The sequence below is a fragment of the Anas acuta genome, chromosome 7, assembly GCF_963932015.1.
Source record: "Anas acuta chromosome 7, bAnaAcu1.1, whole genome shotgun sequence".
NCBI classification, from domain to species: domain Eukaryota; kingdom Metazoa; phylum Chordata; class Aves; order Anseriformes; family Anatidae; genus Anas; species Anas acuta.
Window position 1 is genome coordinate 26,021,476 of NC_088985.1, and position 13,097 is coordinate 26,034,572.

Genomic DNA, 13,097 nt, shown 5'->3' on the forward strand with positions numbered 1-13,097 from the left:
CCAGGGTGGGGCACATGGGCGTTAATCTAATAAGGCAGCAACGATAATGCACAGGATGACTTTTTCATGTTGTGTTCTTGTAAAATCTTACTGGAATCTTAGCTGGCAAATGATCTAAAATCTCAAGCTTTCTGTTGTTCTTGTGCAACACAACTGTTAGCGTGTCTGTACAACAGAGCATGAGTAATTTAAAAATGGGACCATCCTAGAGACAGAAGGAAACATGTTGTGAACCCAGAGACATGTTGTCTCAAAGCTCCAGTGCATTTGAAAACCAACCCACCTGATGAATTTGCAGCAGCAGTTCTACTAGCAAACCATTTTTTAGATACTTAAAAAAAATGTGACAAAAAAATAGCTGCAAGTATTAAAAAAAAGATAATAAAAATGGGCTAGATCACATTGGGGCTTAAAAATGTTTCAGAACTTCTTCAAGTACCAGTAGAGGTATTGTGTGTGTTTTTTGCTAGATGTTTATAACTGATCATACAGTTTTGTCACAGAATCTAACTTCTGATGTTTGCTAAATGCATATTTTCAAATATTTAGAAATAAAGTTTAGAAAATATGCAATTCCACACACAGTCAATCCCTGTACAAGGAATAATCTGAAGGCCCAAATTCTGGTTTCCAAAACGGAATTCTTACAGATGGGCTGTGAACGCTTTTGTATCTTTTACTGTTGATGTTACGAGAGAAAAAGGTTACTGTCCTCAATGTAAAATTCTATTTGAAATGAGTGAATCTATGTATACTTTTGGCTAGAAGCACAGCAACTACTAGCATTGACCGTGCTCTGTGCTTACTCACCTCTCAGTTATCCTGTTTCAATAAGATGAGAAGTTACAGGAAACAAAAAGAAAATTCATCATCCTCATCCACAGTTGTAAGGAGGAATCAAGCACGATACTCATGCAGTTCTGCTACGTAAATCAAGGGAATGATCTATGGAGACTGCAGGAATGTATTCTCCACGCACACTGACCAGCAGAGCTGTGTGAAGGCAGCGTGGAGCAGCTCACCTGGAGGCTGGGAGCTGTTGCTGTTATGGTCACTTCCAACCATTTGCTCAGTCCTGACACAGTTATATTGTAAAAACGTTTTATATGGATCACTTTTGAGAAATGTTAAAGTCCATTTGGGGGAATGAGGCCTGCAGCACGGGAGAGATCTTTGCTGACAGGACACTTACTTCAGCAGTGCCTGCACATCATGGCGATGTAATCCGGCACCAAATCGCATGACTGCCACTACAGCTGGGGCTGCTCGTTGCCATTTTCACCATCTACCTGCCTGCTTTTCCAGTCACATTTCTTCATTTTCACTTCTCCTCCATGCACACCTGAGGCAGCGTGGCTCAATTTGCACTTCCCAACCCATCTCCCACTCCTCAGGGTGTGCTCCCGGGCACAGCTCTCCCCCTTCACTGAGGGGACAGCACCTGAGGCGATCACCGCGTGAGGCAGCATCATGGTTCCCTCAGCACTGCCAAAATGCCTGGGCTCGCCCCACCGACCCCTCACAATGCCGAGCGCCCCATGGCGCAGCCAGAGCCCCTCTCCCTGAGGCGGGCGGGCACACCACAAGATGGCGCCCAGCCTCGAGCACCACCTGGCGCAGAAAGCAGCCTGCCCATGCTGGCCTGAGGAACACAGCAGGCTACAGAAACACACATAACACCCACATGGGGTAGTAGTGGTGGTGATGGTGTAGGGGACACTACACAAACCCGCCCCACTGAACACCGTAAGGCTGACTTTCCCCGCACGCAGGCGCAGCGCCGCCCGCCCTCACTGCCCGCGCAGGCGCCGCCCGCGGTCCCGGGAGCGGGGCCCCCTGAGGCGCTGAGGGGCCGGGTGTGCTGCTGGGGACGGGTCTCTCAGGATCCGGTCCCTCAGGGTCCAGCAAAGGGTTCTGGGGTGCTGGGGAAGGGCTTGAAGAGTGTTCCCATGGGCGAACGTCCTGTTAAAAAGTTTAAGGAACGTGTTTAAGTAACGGTGTTAGTGAAGTGTTGTGAAAAAGTCTTCGCTTTGCTCAGGGTCGCTTGCAGGCAAGTAATCCGCGTTGGGGTGTAAAGCCACAGGTTTTGTGGGTTTGGTTTCGTTTTTGAGAGAGTTGAGCGAGTCTGTTGGGGCTAATCCATAGGCTTGAAGTTATTTTTGCTTCTTGGTAGTAAGAGAGACAAATTTATGACAAGCTCAGTACTGTATAGGTATGATAAAGCGTTTTGTAGTCTTGCTTGGATTAAGAAACAATAATAATATCACAGATGGGGTCTGTGGGTTTCCTTTTTAATGTGCAGATTGTTAAAAATTCCCAATTAATTTAACTTTCTGTAGTAATTATGTCCTTTTTTTTTTCCCTAATAGGATGCCATAGGTTGAATTTTGAACAACCGGAGGGAACGCTGACTTGACAAGACAAATGAAGATGAGAAGATAACGGAGGTGTCCTTGGTACAGAGCCAGGAAGAGCAGAGCTGCTGGGTTAGTAACACTTTGGCATGTTTCATCTTGGAAGAGGAAGCCCCTTGTGCCAGTCCTGTGTTGCGCAGCAACTTCTTTGTGGGATTTTATTTTTAAGAGGCTTGTGTTTTGAAATTCCCAGTGGCAAGTTTTAGGTAAACAGAGGGTGTAGCTGACGATTTTCCAGCTGCATTTTGGTCATTAGCAGGTGGTTCACAAGTGCTAAACTAAGTCAGATATTGCCAAATCAATTTAAAGTTGATACATGCTGAGTGGTGTGATTTATCATTTTAATTAAGTTGCTTTTCTGAGCAAACTGGGAATGCATATTATAATCTGAAAGTCCACTTGTATGAGTAATTACTTTCTCAAGCAGCATCCCCAGAAGGATCAAATGAAATAGTAGATTATTTTCACAGACCTGGGTACCCGATTCTTTTTTTTTTTTTATAGAAAAGATTAATTGTTTATACAGATGGACAATAAAAATCTTGTGGCTCCCAGCAATCCTTTTATCGCTTCTTGGGTTACAGTTACACAAAGGACTGGTACTTCACAACCTGGCTTTGTAAGGATTTTGAGTTAGGCAAGCAGTAGGAGCCGTTCAGATTAAGAAAATGTTTTGTTTGGAGTGAGCTTTTTTTTGATGAGTTTGGTGTTGTAGGATCTGATTTGGATATACAAGCATAGTATAATATGTCAAAGTACTTCATAAGTTGTCTTGATTCTGCGTAACAATTGAAAAAAGACATCACTGCTATAGATAGCACTAGGAGGAAAAAAAACAAACAAACATAATAATGGAGAACACCTAAAAATTTTTTGTAGGATTTTTCATCTCAAAGAACAAATACCATAGATTTTTATTACTGAGGGAAAAATAGTACAAAAAACTCATAGTCAGATCCTTTATACCAGTTAGTAGTGCCATTTGTCACCTTGAAGAAAAGATATTCATAAAGCAAGATTCTACTTAGTGCATAAAACCACTGTGTAACTTCAGCAGGTGTCTTTATGAATGTAACAGTTAGAAAATAAGCTCTAGTATTTCTTCTTAGAGTTTTTTACTCATTTCTGCAGCCATGTGACTCATAATCAGGTGAAAAGGGTACTACGTGTAACTCATTTTGTTTTTTAACAGAGACTGTCCATCTCAAGATGGAAGAACCAGCGTCTGATAAACTGACATCTTCGTGCAATACTCCAAAGGACTCTGGCACAGCAGCTCCCCAGAGGACTGGTTCAGGGAAGCAGGTATAAAAACTTGTTTTTCCAATACTGTGATTCTTCATAGTAAGAAAAATGCTTATGAAATCAAGTAGTTGGAAGGTAGCTTATACGTACAGCTACAAGGTTGTGCAGGTAAGGGGCGTGAGGAGTGTTCTTGGCATGCCTTGCTCAGAATACGCATATGTTTGCTGTGAATAAAGTGATGTATTCACTATTAGCAGTCTTATCAAAAATCCCATACTAGTAATTTTCAATACTTTTTAGTTTTCTCAAGTCAAAATTTTCTGGGTTCCTTTATAGGCAAAATGTGTTTCCATGCCTATTTGCACTTGAATATAGTACACTCTGATTGCAGTTCAGATATTCTCCATGATGCCAGACTCTTTTTGGGGTTTCTCCTAGCAAGCATACTGTGATGCTGTCACACTCACCATAGTGTGTGTTACTAAAAACTGCATCTATGCTGGATAAAGCTAGGTTGCAAATGTTCGTTAGCTAATCCTTCTCACCCATATTTTAGTATTTTCCCACAGGTAGAAATGTTAGACACAAATGATAAAAATACTTATTTTGAAGAAAAAATCACTTTTTAGATGTTCATTAGTGAAGGACTTCAAAGTATGAACAAATTGAAATGAGATTGTTACAGATACTTACAAGTAGAAAACGTATGTTTTAGTGCTAATGCAGAAAACGTGTGGTGGGATGCAACAACAACAACAAATCTTCATTAAACAAGAGGAGAAATCAAACCAGATGAAATAAAATCAGCAAAGCTGATATATGCCATGTCTTTTGCACAAAGACTAGATGAGTAGCTTTCCCTTAATAAGGATTATTGGATTTGTTCCTAGACAACATGGAGGTACGTTTTCCAGTAAATTGCCCCCGTGTGTGCAAACACACCTGAAAGGAAGGAATCAACTTGTTAATTTTAAGTTTACAAATGCTACAGGGACAATTCAGAAGTCTGGTTTTACAATTATCTTTATGTATATGACATATTCTGCATGGAGTTCAGTTTCGGTTCTTTGAAATTTGATTAAAGATGAGACTTTTGTGATCTTTCTCTCTTCTGCTGTTCTTCATTTTCTTCAGCCAATGAGTGCAACTCTAAGGGAACGATTAAGGAAAACAAGACGTTCATTTAATGCTAATTTTACAGTGGCAAAGCGGCTCAAAATAGACAGTGAAGAAAAAGACTGTGCTGATGTTGACACAGAGCATCTGCCACAAAAAAGTGTGGATTGTTCCAGGTTACAAGATGGTTCTGAAAGCCTGGAAGGAAACTGCACTGGGCATACATGTTTCAAAAGTCCCTCACAGGAGAACAGTCTCTGTGAATCAGGAGAGAACGGGGTTAGGGTTGATCTTAGTCACCAACAGTCCCTGGAAGAAAAAGTAAGGCTGGTGAAACAAGTGCAAGAGAAGGAAGAACTGCTTCGAAGGCTCAAACTGGTCAAGATGTACCGATCTAAGGTGAGGAGAACCTCTGAAAAAGCACTTATAAATCGTGCTTTGAAGTGAAATGGAGTCAAATCTTCATTTACTGATTTAAGTTACAATACCGAGCCATTTAGTTTGCGAGATATTTGTGTATTATCTCAGTTTTAAGCATATTATAAAAATAGATTTGCAGAGTATGAAACTGATTTGTCATTTGCTGAAATGTCTTTTTTGTCCCCATTTCAGAACAACCTGTCTGAACTGCAGGCTTTGATAGCGAAATGGAGAAGCAGCACCCAGCTGATGCTCTATGAGCTACAGTCAGCTTTTTCTGCAGATGGCAAGAAAGTGAGTCTCAGTCAACTGATAGATTCTTTTGGGTTAGAAGACCAGTTATTGCACTACAGCAGAACAGAAGAAGATTTTGTAGACACCTAATCTACTGGTGCAAAGATTTCAGTTACACACATGCACAAGCAGAAAAGACTGAATGAATTCTGATAACCTTAGAAGTGTCGATCAGACAGTGAACTTTGTTTTCCAGGAGGTTTTCTCATGAGCTACTAGTGAAACTGTACACAGGTATAGTAGGCACTGCAAAAGGCATTACTTTACAGAAGAGATTGAACCCATGCTGACTTCTGGAAAACACATTTTCAGATGCTGGTCAAAACAGTTGCCTTTAGAGGAACTGTTCCTCCTAACCCTTCGGCCACAGCCTGTGGTAGTAGAAGGGAAGGGTAGAAAACAGGAATTTACATCTGTCTGCTGTACTACATTATGGGAAAGCTGCAATGTTTTTTTTTTTTTCCCCCTTTGTATAAGAAAAGTGCTCCCTTGTCTAATGAAGTGCTTCAACTACAGCATTGCTTACCTTTCTGCAGTAAAGCTGAATAAAACAGCATTTCATTTATCCTCCAATAAACATTGTCTCTTCAAAATGTTTTTCTATAATTATTTTAATTTGAAATTGCTAATTTTCTCACTTAGACTCTTCAGCTTTTATTCTCCTTAAAATCATCACTTATCTAGTGTAACAATACATAAATCTCTCCCGTGAATATTTTTTCATATGCAATCACAATTGTCATTGGATGTACCTTAACTGTTCAGTATGGATGCTATTTCTCCTGTTTTCCTTAATAAGGAACAATTCCTTAGATACTCAAGTGGAAAGAAAATCACAGATGAAATAGTTTGTTGCAACACTGATAGGCCTCATTAGACTTAAGTTTGGAGTCACAAGAATTCTTACTCTTAAGAATAGTGAATGCTGCTGCCTGCTGAGAATTAAAGGTTATTCAATAATCTCTTCATTATTACTGATCACAGTTTGAGTATTAAGAAATTATTTCTTTTTGCCTCTTTAGCTTACTGAGAAATGATGATGGGGCTTCCTGATAGGGGTACTTCTTTTCCCCGAGACCTTTGGCAAATTTGGAATTCCCTTCTCCTATGGAAGTTTCAGCAGGAAGAAAAAAAAAAAAAACATTGCAAGAAGAGTGCAAGATATAATTAGAATCCTTGGAGACTTCAGTTAGAGGTGATAAAGCAAAAAAGCAGCTGCAGTGAGGTTAAAACAGAAGTAGTTTTCCTTATAAGCATGGAACTTTGCTGAACCTAAGGGATCAAAGTTAATTAATGTTCTAAGAAAGGGGTAAGTTTAGATTTTATATGAATTTATGGAAGTGGAAGAAAAATTAAAGCATGGAAGAGAGAAACAATTTGTAGATGTAAAATCACATCTTTCTTGCTGTACTTCATTTCAAAATGTCCTCCAGCTGCATATTGCAGACTAAGGATATGCATTCTACAACTACATCTTCTGCTTATTTTCTGTAATGAGCTATATGTTTATATAATCAAAACAGCAGAAAGATAATACTAAGTATAAAATATATGAAACAGACAAACGTGCATCTTTCAAACTGGTACTATTTTAAAAGAAATTACAGAATAAAGTGTTGAGAGTTTAGGGAGAGAAGGTGTATGTCCAAACTCTGGGTCTTAGACAAGACCAGTTTCCTATACATCTACCAGGACTGGGCTTTTTAAAGAATAGGGAATGTTCTTGATCTCAGTCTTTCAGCTTCTGCCTGAAGAATTCCAAACTCTTCTTCTTGTTCCCTTAGGAGATCCCGCAGGTTTTTCTGCTTCAAAATCTCTTGGTAACGCTGCTTTGCGTTCCTTTCAGAAACACGCTGTATGTCTGCGTAAAACAAAATAAAAAGGGTCACCCTGTACATATAGTGGCTGCATAGTCTTTATACTGGACCTGCTCCAGAGTTATTCCAAGTTCTGTATAAAATAGGCAAGCTTTTTAAGAAAAGGCTTGCAGTTAGTTTTAAGAGTCTTTAGTGAATAAGGCAAATAAATAAATAAAAAAGACATTGGGTGCACACCCAAGGTGTTAAAACTGTTTTACTAGTGAAAAGAACTATTCAGTTTTCCAGTCACGTACCCTTCTCAGCTTCTTGGTCCTCTGTTCACTTGACTGTATGGAAAGTCAATTAACTGGCTACAAGAGCACCAATCTCTAGGTATGATCTTATGTAAATAGCATTAAATATGGTGTGGTATGAAAGCTAATTGTGCACATAGTGTGATAGATAGGAATTTCTTTTCCCTTAGGTGATGCTGACGGAGAATAGGACTGTCTAGCTTAGGAGGTGTTTTCTGAATGCTCTTTGCTTGTGACTTAAAGTGTGTTACTGTGACTCACCAGCTGCCCGAGACATATGCCTTCTTTCTGAAACAGACACAAGCATTTCCTTTAGCTGAAGGCTGAGCTCATAGTTTGCCTGCTCTTTTAAAGCGATGCATTTCTCCAACTCTCTAATTCTTTTCTGACGGTTCTTCGTATTCTTCTTGTGCAGCTGTCCATTTCCAAAAGAATAAAGCAAATGCATGAGATAATACAAAAGACAAACTTTTGATGGAAGCCTACAATCTTCAACACTGTCTTGTAGCTCAATTCATTTTCACGTGCTTTGATTTGCTAGCTTTACTTTGTATAGTGTCTTTCAGTATGCTTTATGGAGTTCTAATACAAGTAGCAGACGAACAAAAAGGCATGGGCCAAGGAGAGAGAGATTTAATAGAAAACTTTAAAGACAAAGCAGGGAAAGGAAGTCAGTGGAATCAGCGCATTGAAAATACTCCCTTGGCTGCCAGCCACCGTGGAAGATAGGCTATTGTGCTGATGCTGTCTTCAAGGGCTGTAAAGGGCCAGGGTAAATACCAAAGATTGAAAAGGAACACAGAGAAAATGGAAGCTGATGTCAGCTACAGTAACCTGGAGAAAACCCAGTGGAATCCCTTACAGATGAGGACAGTCATAATTTAAATGTTGAAATAGGTAAGGGAGCCAGCAAACCAGATTGCTGTGTCTGTGTTATTTTGAATATAGGAGGGTAGTGATATTATGAACAGACCGGTAGTCCTACAGAGAAACAGCACTAGACAACTTGAAAAAACTATTGAAAGATGAATAAATACGTAGGTGTGTATATGTATATATACATTCATCTGTGTGTGGAGTTGTGGCTGTGCTTTAACAGTCCTTGAGTTAGCTGAAGGGGTGGTATGCTGATGTGGGATGCTGTTATTCCTTACAAACACCTTTTGCTAATGAAGGAGAGGAGTTGCATTTAAACTAAGGACGTCTCTCAAATGCAGTGGTTCACTTAGGAATAATTACCTTATCCATGACATCAAGAGTCTGCTTCATCACTGAAATGCGGTGGGCAATGCGACTGTCATAGTTCAGCATGGTTAGGAACTGAGAATTAAAAACAGAAGGAAAGGAGGTTGTTAAGCCTTTGCTGTTCTCAACAGTTCCACACTTCTGTAAAGACAGTCATGACATGTGAAACTCAAAAAAAAAAAAACAAAAAACAAAACAAACAAAAAAAAAAAACAGAATTAGACACAGTGGAAGACCTTGCTAGTGATCATAAATGGATATGTTAAAGATAGTCTTGCCATACAATAGACCATGCAGCCATTAAGAAGCATTATATGTTTTGATGGAAACAAAGACCATATGAATTTGTTGTGAAGTTGTCAAAAAAACCAACAAGATATACTTTTACTTATAAGATCGTCAAAGCCAGCACAGGTGGAGGCCAAATGTGCGCAGAAGACAGGTTTCTGTGGATGTAACATTTATCTTTCTGAAAAAACATCCCACCAAACTGACAGATAACAGTTCTGTGGTTTGTCTCCAGTTAAAAGAAGAGAAACAGAAAAGACCCAGCAGGCTCCTTGCCAGCAGCAACAAATTGCTTTCTTTCACTTTTTCTATGACTAGCCCTCATTACAGGCATTCTCAGGTCCTGGCCCCCACGTATTTCTCTGAGCCATGTTTCTTTCTGCTCCTGTCATGGTCTCTGTTGCCCTTCCTACTAGCCCTGCATTTCTACTCAAAAATACCATTGCTATGGGCAAGGACAAGTCTAACTGGCAAACAGTGCATCTCTTTAAGTGAAGTTTGACATAACGTAACAGCGACACCCTGGTGATAAAGTTGTTGCAAGAACTTTTCAGTGCATTGTCTCATCACCTCTTTGGAAAGCTGTTTGGCTGATGTTAGTTTCAGAAGTCCCATGGCTGTGATTCAGAAATGAACAAGCAGTTTGGACAGGCAGAACTAATGAAGCCTGAGCAGAACAGATGTTTGGGTTTTCTTCTGATCTTTTGATTGAATTGCAATATCTTTACTCACTCTCCAATATTCTTTATTTTCCCTGTGCTTTATAGCTCTCCCCACTGCAATATCTCCAGCTTCCCTGTCCTCCAACATCCATTACTTTGAACCTTTATTTCCCCTACCTCATCACCGCAAAACCAGCTTTACATCCGATCCTGCAGCACCCTCACACTTCCTCTACCACCTCGCTTCTCCTCTCTTCTCCCAGGAGTATCCCCATTGCTCTCCCACAACCTTTTCCTGTTTTTTGGCCTGCCAAATGCGTTTCTTCAAAGCTGTGTAGGTGCTGACTGGTCTGCCCAGCTGCTGTTTCTTGCCTGCCAGACATAGCAAACAATTACCTGTCATTCTTCTGCTGGTACCAAGGCCAACAAATGGCACTGGGGCTCAGCAAGGCTTCTGTATGAGCTCTATCTCTGAATACTGAGCAAAAATTACAGTATTTCTGTGAGACACCAGATGGGTGCACTTGGGAACTAGTCAGGGATAACTTTGCCCTTGTTTACAATTGCATTTCATCACTGATCAATCTCAAGAGCAAAACTTCTCTTTGGAAGCTGAACTGTTGATATGTTAACAATCAGGTTTCTGGGTAGCAATAAGAGAGTTAAAATGTATAAACAATTGCAGAAGAGGAGGCAGCAAAATTCTCTGTGGTATAGAGTATAAATTAGAGAAAGTAACTCACTAGCTGGCGATCTTTTGAAATAGGTAGCACTGCAATATCCCGAGCCTTCTGTTTCAGATCTTCTATTTGCATTCTCATTTTCTTATGTTCCCATTCCAACTGAAATATCACTCTAGAGAAGTCTTTACGCTCCACCATGCTAGCAATCTTTTTTTCTCCTTGAGCCTGAAAAAAAAAAAAAAAAAGATTAATCTTAATTAACACACACTATGGATTATGGAATAATTATTTGCAACAAGATGGGCAAGCTTCCAAAGTGATGATACTAGTAAGGAAAATGTGCCATACTGCAGACTCTTTCCAGACTTTGCCCAAGATGGTTATCTTTTGTGGAATTTTGTTCCCTTTTATGCTTTGTGCCACAGTGTTGGATCATAGGAGGAGATGAAGAAAATTACAATAAACCTTTCTCTCTACATCTTGCAATCTTTTATAAGAAGGCTAAGGCATCTGATCTCTACAAAATACAAACTTGCTCTGTATAAGGTATTTTGCAGTTGTTGCTGAAGGCTTTGTGTATTAGCAGTAAAAGGCAAATTTACAGCTAGAATGCTTAAAGTATGATAATCGATTTCACCTTACATAAAAAGGTGTATCAGTTAAACCTTAATGTAAGCTACTGCTCAGCATGACTATACGTTTGCCTTGAGAGAATTCTAGGACTGTAGCCCAGGATATTAGGATTTTCTATTTACAGCATGTTTGTAAGTGATGGCATGTCTAAAAACTGTTGCCATTTCATTGATCTGAATTGTATTCATCAAACATCAAGAAAGCAGTCTGCACTGCAATCTCTATATCATAATAAGGGGCATTACAGAATTCTTAACAGCTTTTAGTTTACAATTGAGCCTCCTGGTGTGTAGTAATGAATTGAAACTAGATATCAAACTAGAGAAAAAACAGAGTCCCTGAAGACCAATATATTTATTTAAAAAAATTAGATTTCCTTATAAGTTACCATGATACTGGAATTCAGCTCTTCAACAACACTCCTATTAATGAGAATGGCATTGGTGTAATCTGGGATCTCAGTAATTTCCAATTCCACCTGTCCTTGTTTTAACAAAAACTGGAAAGTCAAATCCAAATGAAATTTCATCTTCTTCTCCTGCAGCCTAAAATGGCAGAAAACAAAAACAATGCTCAGTGATTTCAACTTAATTATATAAATCCCCCCGTGATGCTCAAAATGTTTATTACTGATAAGTGGTATGTTCATGTAGGGCTTACTTTTTGACAGCCTGTCTTCTATGTGCTCCAAAAATGACTATGGAGTTGGCAATTTATTTCTGTACATAAAGTTGTCAACCACTAGATTCAGTTTAACAATCTCTAGCAGCTGTTCTGAAAGGAAATGTCTTTACCAAACAAAAGCCTCAACAACAATTGAAAAGGAAGTGAAGGAGACTCCCAGCAAGCACTCTTTTTTGCTGTTGTTTTTTAATTTAAATTATCCTGGGGTTTGCTCCTGAATTCCAATGAATGTGAAGATTATGTCATGTGCATGAAAAAAATGAAATCAGCTCAGTGAAGTCAGATGTTGTGTGACTGGGCTGCAAACTGCAGTCAGCAGTGATCACTGTAGCTTCCTCAGGCCTACATGAGCAGAAGTTAGCTGACCCAGCTAGCACAACTATGACCTTGAAGGCTTTTTGGCATTCACTGTAAGAAACAGCTTTTGGGGCAGTTAAGTTTGCATCAAAGACCGTGCCATCTTGACTCATGTTGTTACTTAAAATGCTAGGTTAAGACTGGTTTGGGCTTGCTCACACATGCTGCAATCACACCTCACCTCTGAAATATCTTAGCTCTTTTAGATGAATTCTAGATAACAGACTGTTGGAGAGTACAGCTGTGTAATTCTGTATGTGACTTCTGGTTCTGTGATGGTGGATTATTAATATGTAGCTGAACATAGGAAAAGAGACAAAATTACCAAATGAGTTCTTGGGAAATGTATTCTATGTCTGACTTAATCTTCTGATCTTCATCCATTCTTCTCTGGAGAAAGGCCTGCATCTCTGCCAGATTTAGGGCTTTCCACTTCACCTAAACAAGCAACATCATGGCATTCTGAACTTTTCCAACTTCGTAAGCATGTCAGGACAAGCAAGAAGAGAGCATAATATCTTAAGAGGACATGTGTGTGTAAATATAAATATGCTGCCTGATATTTTTGGAGTCCTAGTAGAGCACATGAAATAGAGGTTACAATTCTTACATTCAGCTCAAAGAATCATTTATTCATTTATGTATGATTTATTGACATCAAGGGAAATCATTTTTTCTTCTATCTTGGTCAAATGTACCTACATCTCTGGAAATTTCAGATTTCCACCTTCATGCTTTTAAAATAAGCAAATAGTTTACTAGAGCTTTCCAGCAATACCATCTGTTAAGAGTTGCTCTTGGTGTTGTAGAAGAAAATGGTTATACATTGGTGCAGATGTAGCATGCTAATGGGAGAGAAAGACTCCAACACATGATAAAAATCAAATATTTTAATAGGCTTTTTAAATAGAGAAAAGTTTTTTATTATTATTATTTTTAAAGA

The 13,097-nt window shown here is 39.3% G+C and overlaps 2 protein-coding genes across 3 annotated transcripts in view; one reads left to right on the plus strand and one right to left on the minus strand.

Moving 5' to 3' along the window:
* The first annotated feature begins 1,686 nt into the window (after positions 1-1,686).
* SFR1 (SWI5 dependent homologous recombination repair protein 1) lies at positions 1,687-6,082 on the plus strand. The gene is made up of 5 exons (XM_068688449.1): positions 1,687-2,050; positions 2,370-2,486; positions 3,607-3,719; positions 4,794-5,174; positions 5,388-6,082. Exons 3-5 carry the CDS (start codon positions 3,624-3,626, stop codon positions 5,577-5,579), a joined length of 669 nt encoding a protein of 222 aa, XP_068544550.1. The 5' UTR covers positions 1,687-2,050; positions 2,370-2,486; positions 3,607-3,623; the 3' UTR covers positions 5,580-6,082.
* A 974-nt stretch (positions 6,083-7,056) lies between these two features.
* CFAP43 (cilia and flagella associated protein 43) overlaps positions 7,057-13,097 on the minus strand; it is a 45,445-nt gene continuing 39,404 nt past the window's right edge. For both annotated transcript variants that reach the window (XM_068688443.1, XM_068688442.1), the window contains 6 exons: positions 12,480-12,592; positions 11,502-11,658; positions 10,541-10,705; positions 8,842-8,922; positions 7,864-8,017; positions 7,057-7,350 (listed from right to left, as the gene is read on the minus strand). In XM_068688443.1, coding sequence (XP_068544544.1) covers positions 7,193-7,350; positions 7,864-8,017; positions 8,842-8,922; positions 10,541-10,705; positions 11,502-11,658; positions 12,480-12,592 — 828 coding nt within the window. In that variant the 3' untranslated portion in view covers positions 7,057-7,192. The remainder of the gene's footprint in view (positions 7,351-7,863; positions 8,018-8,841; positions 8,923-10,540; positions 10,706-11,501; positions 11,659-12,479; positions 12,593-13,097) is intronic.